The 17,873-nt window shown below is 33.2% G+C and overlaps 1 protein-coding gene across 1 annotated transcript in view; it reads left to right on the forward strand.

Moving 5' to 3' along the window:
* LOC133193586 (polycystin-1-like protein 1) overlaps positions 1-17,873 on the forward strand; it is a 149,948-nt gene that overhangs the window by 23,059 nt on the left and 109,016 nt on the right. The window contains exons 7-12 of the mRNA XM_061329547.1: positions 2,000-3,314; positions 5,937-6,077; positions 8,386-8,501; positions 9,676-9,752; positions 12,573-12,728; positions 17,109-17,241. Coding sequence (XP_061185531.1) covers positions 2,000-3,314; positions 5,937-6,077; positions 8,386-8,501; positions 9,676-9,752; positions 12,573-12,728; positions 17,109-17,241 — 1,938 coding nt within the window. The remainder of the gene's footprint in view (positions 1-1,999; positions 3,315-5,936; positions 6,078-8,385; positions 8,502-9,675; positions 9,753-12,572; positions 12,729-17,108; positions 17,242-17,873) is intronic.

A 17,873-nucleotide genomic window follows, 5' to 3' on the forward strand; every position in this document is an offset into this window, starting at 1 on the left:
AAACCGTTCTATTTCCATACATAAAGTTGTTTTACGGGGACAGAGATATTATGTTTTGCAGGCTCTGAGACAGGAAGTGTTAAATATAATTTCACCTATGAAACCAAAACAGTTTGTCCACATTTTTTATGACTGGTTAAAGCGACATAAGTAATGTGTTAAACGTTGACTACATTGAGAAAAGTTAAATGTATTTTAATTAGCTTTTGACATCGGGTAACATCAAGGATTTTCATTTTAGTGCTCTGGGTATGAGTGTGTGTCTTTTTTTTATCTGATAAAAATATAACTATATGTGTTTGTTTGTAATGAAAACTTGCATATTAATGAAATGAAACATGAATTTAATGAAAATAATAGTTTCATATACATGTATTTTACCAATGTTTGTCAGTTATTATCAAGGTTGTCCACGAACTTTATGTACAACCCTCATATATGTGTTATACCTCTGCTGAGAATACTCAAATTTGATTGGCTTGTTAGAGGGTTTTAAAACTCAATAATGACTCCAAAGTGTACTGTTTACAGCAATAATAACCTAGGAATCACTGCACATGGGATATAATGACATATATACATAATGACCTCATAGTCAAAATTCCCTTCTAATTAAACTTTATGCATACACTAATAATTATATATATTTTTTAAAAAAACATGCCGAAATAAAATGTGCATTGTCTGTTTGTGATACAGAATATGATAGGCCAATAGATACATTTTAAAAATTATGGTTTATTCATTGAAAATTTCCTTACAATATCAAATTCAAGGAATACAGACTTGGCTCTTTTACACAGTAAAAATCTGCACCAGATTTTCATTGTACTCGAGAATGGTATTTGTGAATTTATAACAATGCATGTTACTGACAATCACAAAGTTTTTAAATAAATCAGCGGTGCAAATTAAATCTACAAGACTTACTGTTGCAGGCAAAAACATAAACAACTTCACTAGCGAATTCGATATCATATATAATTATAATGTATTCCTTGGAGGGGTTGTTTAACATTTGTTGTCAGGAAACTATAAATAACCTTTATTTAACAGATGAGTTGTCCTTAATGTTTTGAGTTGCGAATCCTACCGTGACCCCTATGATTGAAGGTCAATATCAGGAAACCACCTCAAAATGTATACAATTTTAGTTAGGCCTTCCAAAATTGTTTCATCTTATATCAGTATTATAAAACAATTGATTACCCCTTATGAGGTCAACATGGTGAAATAAGAACCCTCAACCAGGCCCACTTGGTGACCTGTCATGACCTTGGCCGCTACATGGCCTTGGTCAGGTCAGGTCACCGAGTTGGTAAGGTTGAGGGTCCTTATTTCACCATGTTGACCTCATAAGGGGTAATTAATTGTATAATAGTTTAACTCATAAACAAGTTATTAATAATGAATAAAAGTGGGTACCCTGATAATGGATGCTTTGTTTGTGCAACAAAATGAACCTTTAATAGTAAGTAAACTGAGAAAGGGGCAATGCCCTTAAAGGAAACAGTTCCAAAAGATTTCAGAAGTGATTTCTAGACACTGAAAAGTACAAAATTTAATCATTTTTCATTTGGCTTTCTTCTTTCTGAATACATCTGAGACAGTATGGATATAATTGTGTAATATCTATAATTAGCTTGAAAGATTTTCTGTTATGAGTCATTTCTATGTAGACAATTGTCAATACTTCGTTTCCTGCATTGCACTGACAAAATATGAGTGCCGTAATGCTTGTCAAGTTTCTTTATCCACCCCCAGGATCTTGTTTATTCAAGGGGGGTGGGTGGGAAGGAGTTGAGATATTTAAAGATTTTAATCTTGTCTGTTGGATATTGATTTCAGCCTCAAAGTCATATTAGACCAGGGAATGCATTTAATTCACCAACTAAGAAAGCAACATCCTAACAAAAGTTCATTCTTCAAGAAATTGTAATGTTTGTAAATTATCTCTTTCTTGAAAATTTTTAAAAAGCCTTTTATTTACAATTTGTAGGTTGTGATACAGCGGAACCTCTCCAATGTCAGATTTTCACTGGCAGATTCAGATTCTCGAGTTGTGCCCTCTGGGACAGTGGTAAACTTCTTGATCCAGGCTGAAATTCACAGCAGGTTCAATTCCACTCTGATCATAGATGTTCTGGATGGTCACACACACAGAGCCTTGTTAGAAGATACAGAGGGACAGACGCTGGCCTTGAACTGCACCCTGGGAGAAATGTTCGTGACCACCACCTACGGCATTGGCTGTCTCCTCAATATTAGATTTGAACATGCTTTTGAAAAAGAGGCAGTGTACAGACCAACAGCGAGAATATTCAGTAGTAATTTTTCTGAAATTGTGGAGCTGGATTCTGAATTGCTGGTCATGAAACGCCTTGGTTTTTCCCAAATCATCTCTCCTGGAATTTGCTCTGTTGGCCAAGCTTGTGAGTTTGACTTGCAATGTGAACCATTCTCGATATTTGCAGATGTCACATGGACTATTTCTAAAAATAACAACTCTGTGGATGTTGTCCAAGGCTCGTTAAAGCTGAGCTATGTTTTTACTGAGCCAGGTTATTACCAGATTTCTACAGTGACTCAGAATAGCCTCAGTACTGTGACAGAGTCCACTAATGTCCATATATTAGTTCCTCTGTCAGACCTGTACGTCCAGTGTGATGGTGGACCTGTGTACCCAGAATTGGAACTTATTCTTTGCCGAGCTGATGTAATGGGAGGCAGTAATGCACAGTTCTCATGGATTGTCCACCCAGAAATTCAGCCAATCACAACAGAGATGCCAGAAATTCAACCAATCAGCACAGAGAATACAAACCTTTCATCAGAGGCAGTATTCACATTTCAGCACAAGGGGTTATACAATATCAGCATTACTGCGTACAACAGAGTTAGTAAACTCACAAGTTATGCTGCCCGTCTTGTCCATATACAGGAGAAGATCCAGTGTGTCGTAATGAAGAGGGAACGGTCTGTGTATCCCAGGGGTGTGGTCAGGGAGGGAGAAGTTACTCTATTTCTGGTGAAAACTTGTGGGGGGAGTCATGTGAAGTTAGAATTTGATCTTGGGACAGGCAGACAGACAGCCAAAGTTCTGTACATAAAAGAAGAAGATTTGTATGAAGTAAACTTCCGATTCTCAAAAGAGGGACTGCATACTGTGGTTGTTTTTGCATTTAATGACGTATCTGAAGTCCAGTTTTCAACTCGCGTGTTGGTCCAGCGGCAGATTAACGGATTATCCCTGGAAATGAACCAGATTCAGCCCCATGTGAACTCTCCTCTCGTATTTAAGGTTACTGAAGAAGGTATGATTTTAATATAAAGCAGACCTTTTTTGTTTGAGATTGAGCTCAATGAAAATGTTGCTCATCCTGTTTAACTCACTTTAAAAAAGAGTATGAAATTTGCCATATATCAGGTAATTTTGGCGCACTTTAAAAGTTAGCTTTGTTGGCGGACCAAAATAATTTACCAAAAAATAAAGCCCCAAAATTTCCAAAAACTTTCTACGGAGTTATCTGCCTTATTTTAAATTTTGTGTAATCAGTGCATTGTGAAACTAGGTTATGAATACACATGTATCAATATATGTTTTTAATCTTATTTTATTCAATGACATATAATTTTCAGGAAGATTTGCGCAGTTGCTTACTTTAAATAGTAATCGTTTTAGCTAAACAAAGCAACGTCATAATTCCATAACTTTTCTTCATCATCTTTAAAAATAATTAGTTTTCTTCTTAAGCTACCAGTTTGTTAATGTAAAATGTGATCAATCTCATAAATCTCACAAAAAATCCAATGAATAATTAAGTGACTCATAACTTATGTAAACTTAACCCTTTATGCTTTAATTCGCAGGTTAGGATTAACACATCACTTATAGAGTCTGACGTGGATTAAAGCTATTGTCATCATATTATGATTTATGAATGTACATTTAAACACAGATATGCAGAACATAGTAACTTTTATGAACTTAACCCATTATGATTTAACTCCCAGATAAGGATTAACACATTGCTAATATTTGAACTGACACGGATTAAAGCTGTTGTCATCATTACCTGTAGACATTGGTTGATTAAGAGTAAAATATAAAAAAAAACAGGACTAATAAAAACACAAAATGTAAATCAGCCAAAATATGAAATGCCAATATTTCAGATTCCTTTTGTGATGATAAATTCACCAAACATTCCCCACACCAAAATTATGTGATATATGGCACTAGCTAGTAACGTTAAACTAAAGGCTTACATTATCACAAACAAATTTTTTCCTGGAGAAAATTTTCAAATTTTTAAAACTTTACAAAGGTATACAGGTATAGTCTCTCATAAAAAAAAATGGAGGCACAATTTTGTAGCTGATGAAAATTTTCTTTTAGAAAAGATGGAAACACAAATTCTGTAATGGATGAAAGATTTTGATTTTTTTTAAATGTCATCTTTCATTACCTAATCACTTATGTAATTAAGAGTCAGAGGTTTTGATTGACAGATCCTAAAATTGCCCGCCCAGACGTGAAAGTGAAATGAACTTTATAATGAATGTCTGGCCTTCCAACAAAATTTGTGTAGCCAAATAAAAACACACACTCACAATTTTAATTTAAATAAGATTTTTTTGGAAAAGAAATTCTGACTGGTATTTGGTCAGACATGGTGAAAAAAAAAGTCCTTTTATCAATAAGGAAGTCAGACAGCAGCCCAGACCAAGACTTAATCTATATCTGAAGATAATATTCATTAAAAATGAAGTGTTTAATACTAAAGGAAATATTAACTGTCTCAATAAGTAAGTCAATCAGGAACAACTAGGATGTGTCTTGCAAGAGTGCTCCAGGAAAAAATATATATTGTACACAGTTACAGAAACATCATGATTGGTGCAAATTTACATGTCAGACAAATTAAAAAAAAAAAAGGATTTACAATATTTCTGTCATGTTAAGAACAATCTGGATTAAATTTACAATACATGGGGGACAAAATAAGAGCATTTATAATTCAAATGAAGAACAAATTGGATATACAATCTGGATTTAAGATACAGGTACTCTCAAACTAAGAAAAATCTGGATTTACATGGAAGACAAACTAAAAACAATCTGGATTCTCATATGTAAGACAAACTAAATCCAGATTTACAATACACATAAGACAAACGTAGAAGAATCCAGATTTACAAGAACATTCTTGAATAACAATACATTTAAGACAAACAATAATCTGGATTTATATAAAGTTGTCTGCAAAAATAAGAACATTCTGGATTTACTATACATATAACACAAACTAACAATAAATCTTGATTTACAAGGACAAAATAAGAACAATATGGATTTACAATACATGTAAAACAATGAAGAAAAATCTGGATTTTCAGTATGTCTGTCAAGCTAAGAAAAATTCTGAATTAGCAATTCACTAATGTCAAGCTAAGAAAAATAGATTTACATTACACCACTTTCAAGCTAAGAAAAAGTGGATTTACAATATACCACATGCAATCAAGCTAAGAAAAATCTGGATTTACAATACACTACTGTCAAGCTAAGAAAAATCTGGATTTACAATACACTACTGTCAAGCTAAGAAAAATCTGGATTTACAATACATCTGTTAAGCTAAGAAAAATTCTGAATTAACAATACTCTACTGTCAAGCTAAGAAAAATCTGAATTTACAATACACCACTGTCAAGCTAAGAAAAAATGGATTTACAATACACTACTGTCAAGCTAAAATCTAGATTTAAAGTGGCACAATCCAATCACTCAGGAAGTGGTTAAAATTACTTATAAGTGGTGGCTTCTATTGTCATCAAAATGGTCAATATGGAAAATGCTCCAAATAAATTCAAATATGTTAGATAATGATAGAATGTAAAAAATTCATTAATTATTTTTATTTGTTTTGTAGGAAATGTCTGCAGGAGAGATGACCTGGTGTACACGTTTACATTTTCTGATGGACAGGAAGTGATTAGTGGAAGTCCGGCTGTGTCCAAAGTGTTTAACCAATCAGGAGTTTTTTCTGCCAATGTTACAGTTAACAACTTAGGTAAACCTTCTCTGAATACATAAGGAAAATTTTTGAAATTCTCCTTGAGAACAGTAAGGTCAATAGTTATTATTTTATGCATCACCAGGTTAGCTTTAGTTAATTTTGTCCAAATTGTGTCCCGTATGAGGGTGGGGCCACAGTAGGGGATAAGGACTGTCCCGTATGAAGGTGTGGCCACAGTAGGGGATAAGGACTGTCCCGTATGAAGGTGGGGCCACAGTAGGGGATAAGGACATTGTCAGGGAAACAAAGTTTATACGGAACAATATAATTGAGTCAAAATAGAAGGTCACCATCTAAAAATTAGACATCAAGCTTCAATTGATTTTAGATACAGTTGAACGTTGGTATCTTGAACACTGATATCTCGAATACCATGGTTATATCGAAGTGATTTGGAAGTTCCAACCACTTATTCTTAAAGTATTTTACCCCTGATAGCTCAAATTGTCGGATATATCTCAAAGTTTTTTTGGTCACATTTAGTTCGAGATAACGAAGTTCAACTGTATTGTTGAAGTAATAGACCTAAAGTTGATGGCCACAATAATGTTTTGACATGGGAAGGCTGCGACTTTAAAATTCTCCTCCTTTAAATGAGATTCCACAGAGAACAATAAATCAAAATCAAGAGAGACATTGATTTAAGACGTTTGTTGTTGGGTTTTTGAGGTTTATAAGAAGTGAGATATGACTAATTTGGAGACAGACTGCGATATTCAGGTTGAAATTGATCCAGACAAAGAACATAAGAGAATGATTGAATTTCCTATTTTGGTTTCTGATTATGGAGTAAGGTTGTCTAACTTGGGAATAAAGGTGATGTAAGTCTCAGCCATTAAATCTGTGGTAATAAAAGCCAGGCAGAGAATTTCTTACACAACTGCCTCATCTCAGTCAGTGGAGTTATAAACACACAGATTGGTTTCTATGAGACAGATAGGTTTTTTATGAAGGGTATTTTAGGAACTTGTACTTGATCAATAACAGCAGTTATGTCTTTGAGAATATCCAAGGATGTAGAAACTAAACATTGGAAATCAGCATCACATACATTGATATTTTTATGCCTTGCCAAGAATATGGCCGGGGCATGTCTGTATTCTGTCCTTTCTTCTGTCCTTCCATCACACTTTGCATTTAGCTCAGTTTCAAAGAAATGTTTCAAGATATTTTTATCAAACTTCATATGCTGTTATATATTCATGAGAATTTTCTAAAATTCAACAGTATCAGCATTTTTTGACCTTGACCTTCTTTTAGACCTTGACCTCACTTTTCTAAAATTAGTGTTTAGCTCAGTTTCAAAGAAACTATTCAAGATATTTTTATAAAACCATTTGCTGATACATATTGGTAAGAGCTATTCAATTGCAAAAACATTTTTTTTTTACGTTTACCTTTCCTTTGACCTTGACTTCAAATTTGTACAGTAAAACTTGTCTAATCCGGATGCTGTGTAATCCAATATCTTGCCTACATGTAATACATGTGAACTTTAAGTCCCTTTCAATAAATTCAATTGCTAAAAATGTTTTCTAATCAGTAATATTGTCTAATCTGGCCAATTTCTTTGGAACCAGTGGTGCCCTGATTAGACAAGTTTTACGGTATTTAGCTAAATTTCAAAGAAACTATTCAAGATATTTTTATCAAACTTTACATGCTTATGCATACTGATGAGAGCTACATGTATTCAATGGCATCAACATTTTTGACCTTGATCTTTCATTTTGCCTTGATCTCACTTTTCTCAAGTTTGTGTTTAGCTAAGTTTTAAAGAAACAAATCAAGATATTTTGATCAAACTTCATATGCTGATATATATATTGAAGAGAGCTTTTCAACTCATCAAATTTTTTCCTAGACCTTTCCTTTAACCTTGACATCATTTTTCTCAAATTTATGTTTAGCTCAGTTGCATAGAAACTATTGTAGATATTTTTTATGTTAGCTTTTGCACTGATACATTATTTGGTTTGAATTATCTACTAGGTGTCCATTTTTTTTTCACCTTGACCTTCCCAATGACCTTTGACTTTACTATTTTAACTATTTATTATAAAACTCAGTTTTAAAGAAACTTTTCAAGATATTTTCATCATATTTCATGGACTTATACAATTTTCATTTCTAATGAGCCCAGGGTGGGGGTGGTTTGGCATTTATGTCCTATGGACATTTTTTCGATACTTATAGATATAATAATTAACATTGGAGATTTAATCTGTGTTATTCCTCAGGTTTTTTATTTCATTTTGACAGTAAAAACAAGTGATTTGAGAAGATGTTGTCATTATTTCAGTTGACAGTGTGGTTCTATTTATGACCTTCACAGTGAAGGATGATGGGAATTACCCTGTAACCTTGTCCAATCCAATCTTCAGTGCTGTAAATCAATTAATCAAATTCAGAGTTCAGGTGAGTCTCGGTGAGGCATTATGGGAATTACACAGTCTTTTGAGGGTCTTCTGAGGATATCTGAAGCCTATTCCTAAGTATAGATTAATGCTGTTTATATAAAAGTCTTTCCAGTAATATTTCAGTTTCTCATGGTATGTAGATAAATGTTCCATTCTGTAATTATTGTAGCATAACTTCTATGTATATAGTACAGAGCTCCAGATAATTTTTTACCTCAAAGTGTATTTACTCCCTAATTTTCAAATCAATGCAGATTTTGCTTCTTAGCTGAATAATCAAAGAGTATTTTGTTAATCTATTGCTCTTTTGACATCTAATGTGATTTTTAGCTTGTTATCAAAATAAGTGTTTTTGAAAGAGGAATGTAAAAAACGGAGTTTCTGCATAAATCAATTAGGTTAATGAAATTTTAAAATTTTGTCATCTTTTAGCTTTAACCAAGAAACATTTTGTTTCTTTCACCAGAAAGACCATACGGTAGGCAAAGTTACCAGGGGAACACAGAACTCCATTTAAGATTAGGCCTATATCGATCATAGCAAGAGTTTACCGAGAAAAATATCCTTCCTTTGGCCAGATAAAATTAATATTTTGATTCTCATACCAACCTGCCACTCTCAAAATGTCCCGCCCGTTGTTGTTTTTTAATCAAAAATATATATTAGGTTTTGCTATATTGCCATCGATTGAGGTAATAGTTTTGGAGTTACTCTCCGTTTGCATTAAAAGTCACGCGGCGCTATTTATAGCACAGGAGCATGTGGAAAGCCAAAAAAATTCCTTTCGATAAAAATTAAAACACTGAGCTGACCTCAATTCACATAATTAATTAAATCGTACTTGCATCATTCAATCCGTCGTACGCAGTACTTTCATAATGTAATGCTTATTTATGATTGCTAATGCGTAATTGTACGCCCTGATTTAATTTCTAATGCGTATTTTGAAAAATTCAATGCATATTTCTGCAAATATGCACCTTATCTGGAGCTCTGATAGTATATGTTTATTATATGGTTAATTATAAAATATTCCCATGGTGCAACTGAATACAGCAAAAATTGTGAAAATAAGATCCATGCTAAAAAAAATATTGTTGCAATGTTTGTCAATGATGTTCCTGGAAAATAAACCCTCATTTGAGCTAGCGGACTTCTTCTTTTTTGTGCAGGGTGTGGATGTCGAGGCGTTCAATATAGAGGTCCACTTCGGAGATCAAGATGAAGCAGTTATTGTATCTTCTACCCAGTAAGTCCACAGTACATACTCCAGTACCAGGGTTCGACACTAACTTTTTAAGGCTTTAGTCCAGCCGGACTAGTGCTTCATTACTTTTACTAGTCTGCACGCGATTTTATTAGTCCGTCAAAAAAAAAAGAAACATCAATGTTTTTAACATTAATTTAACGTAAATTTAATATACATATTATTTTTTGAAATAAACAAAGTATTTACGTGAAATATATTATTCCACGGATTCATTGAAATCTCGCAATCAGCAAGTACCATCGTATTCCCGATCTCGTTTTTTTCCCTTTGTCTTTATATTACATCCAAAACGTCCAACATCTTTCTTAAAAGTGTCATACTAAATCATGATTGCTAAAACCTTACACTTCATATTGATCAGTCGAAAAATTAAGCGCTGAATTGACCCAGCATTGCGTAACTACCCGCCAAAAGCTAGAAATCTAAAAATACACACGGGGTTTTCCAGTAAAAGTTGTCGAGAATCAGACATCGGTAATTTATTCATATTGTTTTTCAGAAATTTTTATTGGTCCGTCCGGACTAATTAGCCACATATTTTATTAGTCCGAATGAAAATGTATTAGTCTGAGACTAACGGACTAACGTTAGTGTCGAACCCTGAGTACCCAGTAAGTCTACAGTACATACTCCAGTACCCAGTAAGTCTACAGTATATACTCCAGTACCCAGTAAGTCAACAGTACATACTCCAGTACCCAGTAAGTCTGTACAGTACATACTCCAGTACCCCGTAAGTCTACAGTACATACTCCAGTACCCAGTAAGTCTACAGTACATACTCCAGTACCCAGTAAGTCTACAGTATATACTCCAGTACCCAGTAAGTCTACAGTACATACTCCAGTACCCAGTAAGTCTACAGTACATACTCCAGTACCCAGTAAGTCTATAGTACATACTCCAGTACCCAGTAAGTCTACAGTACATACTCCAGTAACCAGTATACAGTACATACTCCAGTACCCAGTAAGTCTACAGTATATACTCCAGTACCCAGTAACTCTGTACAGTACATACTCCAGTACCCAGTAAGTCTACAGTACATACTCCAGTACCCAGTAAGTCTGTACAGTACATACTCCAGTACCCAGTAAGTCTACAGTATATACTCCAGTACCCAGTAAGTCTACAGTACATACTCCAGGAATAAATTATAAGTCTATTCTACCCAGTAAGTCTACAGTACATACTCCAGTACCCAGTAAGTCAACAGTACATACTCCAGGAATAAATTATAAGTCTATTCTACCCAGTAAGTCTACAGTACATACTCCAGTACCCAGTAAGTCTACAGTACATACTCCAGGAATAAATTATAAGTCTATTCTACCCAGTAAGTCTACAGTACATACTCCAGGATAAATTATAAGTCTCATCTACCCAGTAAGTCTACAGTACATACCCTAGGAATAAATTATAAGTCTATTCTACCCAGTAAGTCTACAGTACATACTCCAGTACCCAGTAAGTCAACAGTACATACTCCAGGAATAAATTATAAGTCTATTCTACCCAGTAAGTCTACAGTACATACTCCAGTACCCAGTAAGTCTACAGTACATACTCCAGGAATAAATTATAAGTCTATTCTACCCAGTAAGTCTACAGTACATACTCCAGGAATAAATTATAAGTCTCATCTACCCAGTAAGTCTACAGTACATACCCTAGGAATAAATTATAAGTTCTTATAATAGGATCTGTTAATCACAAGAAATTCATAGAAAAACATACCAATCTCAATCTACCAAAAACTCCAAAACCTGAATGAAATACTATTAATATCGTGTAATAATAACATGGAAACCGTCAGATAAAATGCCAGATTTGGACTTTGATCTTATTTCTTTACATTTTGTTTTCCGTAAGACTTCAAGTTTATAGAATCACCTGTAACTTAAGGTGCATCGTTGTCATCGCCAAAGCCACTAAAATATGAAGCCTGCTTTTTTTAGTACACATACAGTATTCACATGCATGTGTGTGAAGTATATTTCCTCTAATCATCTTATGTTATATAAGTGTTATAAATGTGTTAACATGTACATACTGTAAACCAACTTTTATTCGTGTGCAAGAAATATCCGCGAGTTTTGCAACCTTCGTTTGTTCGCGAATATTTCTCGTCGTGAAACAATTATGTACATGTAAGTTTTTGTTAAATGTTTCCTCAGTCTTGAAAATTAGTAGTCGCAGATGAATTTCAAACTGACGAATCGCGAATAAAAGATGTCGCAAATAATAGTTGGTTTACAGTATATGAAATAATGAAAAGTTGTTAAGTGTTATCATGTACTGTAACGTGATATAAAACATTTTATGTTCTGCTATAATACTTACATAATATTAAAACACTTTGAAATTGTGTAACTATACCACTATAAATGTAACACATTAACATTCTTATAATGTAACACAGTAATAGTGTTATAATGTAACACTGTAATAGTGTTATAATGTAACACTGTAATAGTGTTATACTGTAATAGTGTTATAATGTAACACTGTAATAGTGTTATAATGTAACACTGTAATAGTGTTATAATGTAACACTGTAATAGTTTTATAATGTAACACTGTAATGGTGTTATAATGTAATACTGTAATAGTGTTATAATGTAACATTGTTACAATAGTGTTATAATGTAACACTGTTATAATAGTGTTATAATGTAACACTGTAATAGTCTTATATTGTAACACTGTAATAGTGTTATGATGTAACACTGTAATAGTGTCATAATGTGACACTGTAATAGTGTTATAATATAACACTGTTCTAATGTAATATTGTAGATGGGAGCACACTTATGACAAGCCGGGTATTTATGAAGTGTCGTCCATATTACACACAGTCAGCCTGGGAAATCTAGAGGTCAGCAGTGTAATCATCATCCAGGAAAAACTGCAGGACGTGACCATCAGGGCCCCGAGTGTCATCAAAATAGACAGGTAAGGTCTGATCAGCTATCAAAAACATGTAAATTCTGATCATTCATTACAGGTAAATTCTGATCAAATGTTACAGACAGATAAATTCTGATCATTTTAGGCAGATAAATTCTGATCATTATTGACAGATAAATTCTGATCAAATGTTACAGACTGATAAATTCTTATTATTTTAGACAGAAAAATTCTGATCATTTTAGACATGTAAATTCTGATCATTCATTACAGGTAAATTCTGATCAAATGTTACAGACAGATAAATTCTGATCATTTTAGGCAGATAAATTCTGATCATTATTGACAGATAAATTCTGATCAAATGTTACAGACTGATAAATTCTTATTATTTTAGACAGAAAAATTCTGATCATTTTAGACATGTAAATTCTGATCATTCATTACAGGTAAATTCTGATCAAATGTTACAGACAGATAAATTCTGATCATTATAGACAGATAAATTCTGATCAAATGTTACAGACATAAATTCTTATCATTTTAGACAGATAAATTCTGATCATTTTAGACAGGTAAATTCTGATCATTACAGACAGATAAATTCTGATCATTCATTACAGGTAAATTCTGATCAAATGTTACAGACAGATAAATTCTGATCATTATAGACAGATAAATTCTGATCAAATGTTACAGACAGATAAATTCTGATCATTATAGACAGATAAATTCTGATCAAATGTTACAGACTGATAAATTCTGATCATTTTAGACAGATAAATTCTGATCATTATAGACAGAAAAATTCTCATCATTACAGACAGGTAAATTCTGATCAAATGTTACAGACAGATAAATTCTGATCATTATAGACAGATAAATTCTGATCATTATAGACAGTTAAATTCTGATCATTCATTAAAATTGAGAAGTACATGTATATTCCTACCAATCTGCAAGAGTGTTTCCTGAAGTTTTTTAGGAAAAGTGTGATCATTTAGAGAATGTGTTTATTATATAGCAGAATGGTGAGATGACCAATTATGACATTAAAAGGGCAAATTTTTCATTTCTTTATTTTTCTCCCTAATTTCTTTGAGGCCTAACTGAAAGTAAAAGACATTTTTCAACTTTAAGTAAGAAAAAGAAATGGATGTGTTCAGAATTCCTCTTATAACTTTGAAGGTGTATACCCTAAAATCTTAACATGAAGGTTACAAAATTACCTCAATCATCCAACATTAGAGGGATTTTCATAACCTAAGCAGGTTTCTTGATGTTCAGACATTCCTAAGCATTTATGCTGCAGGAAGATGAGCAGACAATTATATACAGGAAGTGGGATGTCTACAGACAACAGCGTTAGAGTTCCTCTGTGTGGTTGGATCAGTTTGTACTGAGAGGCCTCTACTTAGGCTGTCAGGCAGGGAGGGTGAAATCTGTAGCCTTACTCTGATTAGATTAAAACTGGGAACAAATTACGTAATCTTCAAAAGACTTCTCTGTAAAGAGAGGTGAAATTCGAATCAATCTTACTGGATTTCAGTTAAAAAAATAACATTGTTTGGAACAATTAAATGAAGAAAGGAAATGTTTTCCCTCAGGCAGCTGTAGAAAGAATCTCCAGGCAGGAGCGGTTTGTTTATAGTTAGATTGGAATGGATGAAATTAAGAATAACAATCAATGCTTTGAGAGCAGTGGTTGGTATTGGAGCATTCATTTGTTTATCAACTTTTCAATATTGCAATGAGTCGGACTCCAGCACTACACAATGTTAGATAATTGTTCTTATCCAAAGCACTGCTGGAACAAGTGAATCATTATAGACAAGGAGACACTGGCAATTTCTGTCCAAGTATTTTATTATTATGGTAATACATGTAACAGTCACTGGTTTTGAAAAATTCCAATCTTACAAGAAATTTATTTCAGAGCTTAGATTAAAAACTTAATGCAAATAATTTGTAATGAATTTTTTCAGACTTGATTTCTAGCATATATACCTTCACTTGTTAGAAATTTAAAGAAGGGAAATGAAAAGAACAAAGAAAAACAAATCTGTCCCCCAACCCCAGGACTGACTTTAAAAAAAAAACAAAAATGTGTTATTTTTGTGCTAGGAATAAAAGAAATAAACTCATAAAAATATGAACCACAGACCCTGGCAGATGTTGGGTGGAGCTCAGCTACATTGAAAAACAATTATTAACACAAAATGTTATAAGAAAGTGAACACGTACTCTCTTCTGAGTACACACACTAGAGCCAGGGGAAATCTGACAGGGAGCCTGCAGTTGTTCTTATATAAATAGTGCACGTTTTTGAGGGTAACAGTTGAAATTGACACCCCAAGGAAAACCATTGTCAACCGACGCGTCAGCGGAGGTTGACAATGGTTTTCCGAGGGGTGTCAATTTCAACTGTTACCCTCAAAGACATGCACTATTTATTTTATTATACTGAATGTCTAATTGATTTCGGATGTCATAAAAAAAATTCGGAGATCGTCGTTAAGTTCACGTTTAGAAAGCTTTCAAACTCCCCGCTTCTATTTTTCTCAATAAGAAAGCTTCGGAAAAGATTTACCAACCTCTTTATTGTTTGTTTGCTACTCAAAAAGTCCTTTATCATCTAAAGTTTGCACTCGCAAGGATGTTTCGTCTGTCGTTTGTTGTTTTCAAGTAAGCTACATCGGACGCAAGCTTTTATTGACGTCGTTTATTCGGCTTCTTTCAAACGCACAACCGACGTTTTGAGAATTCTACGGTGAACCGTACGCGCATGATTTGAACGCATGTGACATTTTCGTAATGTTACCCGTTGTCAAGTGTGTTGCTAACGCTGAAGGTAACATTACGGATTGTTAAATGCGTCTAAACCAATCAGATTTTAGTATTTAACATGAAAGTATAATAATAGAAAATGTTTGGGTAATCAGACTTTAATTACTGAAGCACGATTCCACGTGCCACAATTCCAATTTTAAACAGATATTTCTCTCTTAAGCAGAACATGTGGTGATGATCAGGAAAAAAAAAGTTATATTGAAAATGAAAAACCTTAGTAGGTGAGGTGAAATGAAAAACTAGGGGTGATTAAGGTGAACTCTGAGGGTTTTTATTTCTTCTTAGAATTGCATTTTTTTTGTTGCTATTTTGTGTTTTTGGTTAAGTGTAATATTTTAAAACAATATGTTCTGTTGTCAGCAATCCTAATTACTGTCTCTCACAATCATTTTTGTAATTTTTTTTTCTGAAACAATGTGTATGAATTTTTTGAAATTAATTTTTGTCTGCAGGTTATATGGTTATAGTTCATAGTTTATCTAATTTGAATGAGCACATGGGGAGAGATTTTAACACAGATGGTTTTTGTATTTTACCGACAAGATTTTTTTAATGAATTTGACATATTTAGCTTACCTGATTCAGAGGCTCAATTACAGCTTTTCTGATAAAAATTTCATCCAGAAAATATATTTGTTTAACTCACTGTATGATTCTAAGCAATAGGGGTGAAAATTTACCAGTTTCTCACAGACACAAAATATGACATTGTGTCACAGTATGAAAAATGTTTTAAAAACTTGAATCCCACTTCACCCTGATCAAGCTAAACTCAAGCTTCTCTGATTAAAAAGTGTCCATCTGTCTCTCTTTTGTGTGTTGCCTCTAAACTTCATTGTTTCACCTTTTTCACCAGAACCACTGGACTAATTTCAACCATGCAAACCAAGATACTTCTGTGGATAAAAGGAGTCTAAGTTTCTCCAAACAGAGGATCATTTCCTTTATCAAGAGAAGATATTTAAGATTAATATTAAAATAATTCAGTGTATCAGTTTTGATTTTGACAGACAGTGTAGCCATGTTTGATAAAAATAGAAACTTCAAAATGCTACTCCTTCTACAGTTTAATTGAATTTCAATAAGATTCAATATTTCGTCAAAATTAACACTATTCAATTTTCATAAACCAAAAATCGTCAACTTTTCAACTCGTCAAAATAACCACGTTTACAGTATACTACTATACATAATTCCCTTAAAGGTTTTTGATTTTGACAAATGATGTTGCCGTGGTTAGAAATTCCTTCAAAATGCTACTCTCTCTAAAGTTTCGGTCTGATTAGACTTTATACACAAATACTGACTATACTATTAAGACACATCTTTCTCTATTATAAGTACATACCAGTAGAGCTACAGTCTTATCAAAGACTTTGGTTTTCTGTTGACAAATTTGTTTGTTATATTATTTATGTCTGCCTGCTATGTAGGATTACTATGGTTACCTGTCATCTTGTTTTCATGTTCTCATTTAGATGAATATTTCATACTTTCAACCAAAAGAAAATTAAAAAAATAATACTTGAAGTTCATCCTGAAAACAAACTGAGAGAGATTCATGAATCATTTCAGAATATCCAGAGAGCACCTTTTTGAAGCGGACATAACCGTTGGTGGATCCCAGGTTTTTACAGGGGGTGGATCTCAGGTTCTGTACTTCTGGTCCTTAGACAATCGTCAGTCCCCTGCCAGCACTGTCAACTGGGTAACATTAATTAACACTTAATTAACAATTATTGTCCTAAGTGTAGAATTAATTTCTTGTTTAAGAATTGGTACAAGGGAGTTAGCTCTTACAACACAGCTGTATTTCTGACTATGTGAAAGGTTAATACCAAGAATTTGATTAGAGGTTTATTCTCAGGAGGAGTTTCTGTATAAGCTGCTTATGTGGATTTCTTTTAATATGCATTCAAATTTTAGCTTGGTTGTCATTTAGCATAACCAAGAATGAACACTATATCATAAATTTTAAGCTTTATATATTAATATTGTTTTTCACAGTAGTCATTGCTGTGTGATTGTGTAAAAAGAGCCAAATTTGTATTCCTCTGCTATTAGTACATAGACAGCAGTTTTATCTACACAGTGTTATATGTAGGTACTAATATAGCACTTGATGGTCAGTAATTAAAGGTTTATTTGTAAATTACTAATATAGCACTTGATGGTCAGTAATTAAAGGTTTATTTGTAAATTACTAATATAGCACTTGATGGTCAGTAATTAAAGGTTTATTTGTAAATTACTAATATAGCACTTGATGGTCAGTAATTAAAGGTTTATTTGTAAATTACTAATATAGCACTTGATGGTCAGTAATTAAAGGTTTATTTG

The sequence above is a fragment of the Saccostrea echinata genome, unplaced genomic scaffold (genome assembly GCF_033153115.1).
Source record: "Saccostrea echinata isolate AGI-Se365-2 ecotype Australia unplaced genomic scaffold, CSIRO_AGI_Sech_v1 ptg000028l, whole genome shotgun sequence".
NCBI classification, from domain to species: Eukaryota; Metazoa; Mollusca; class Bivalvia; order Ostreida; family Ostreidae; genus Saccostrea; species Saccostrea echinata.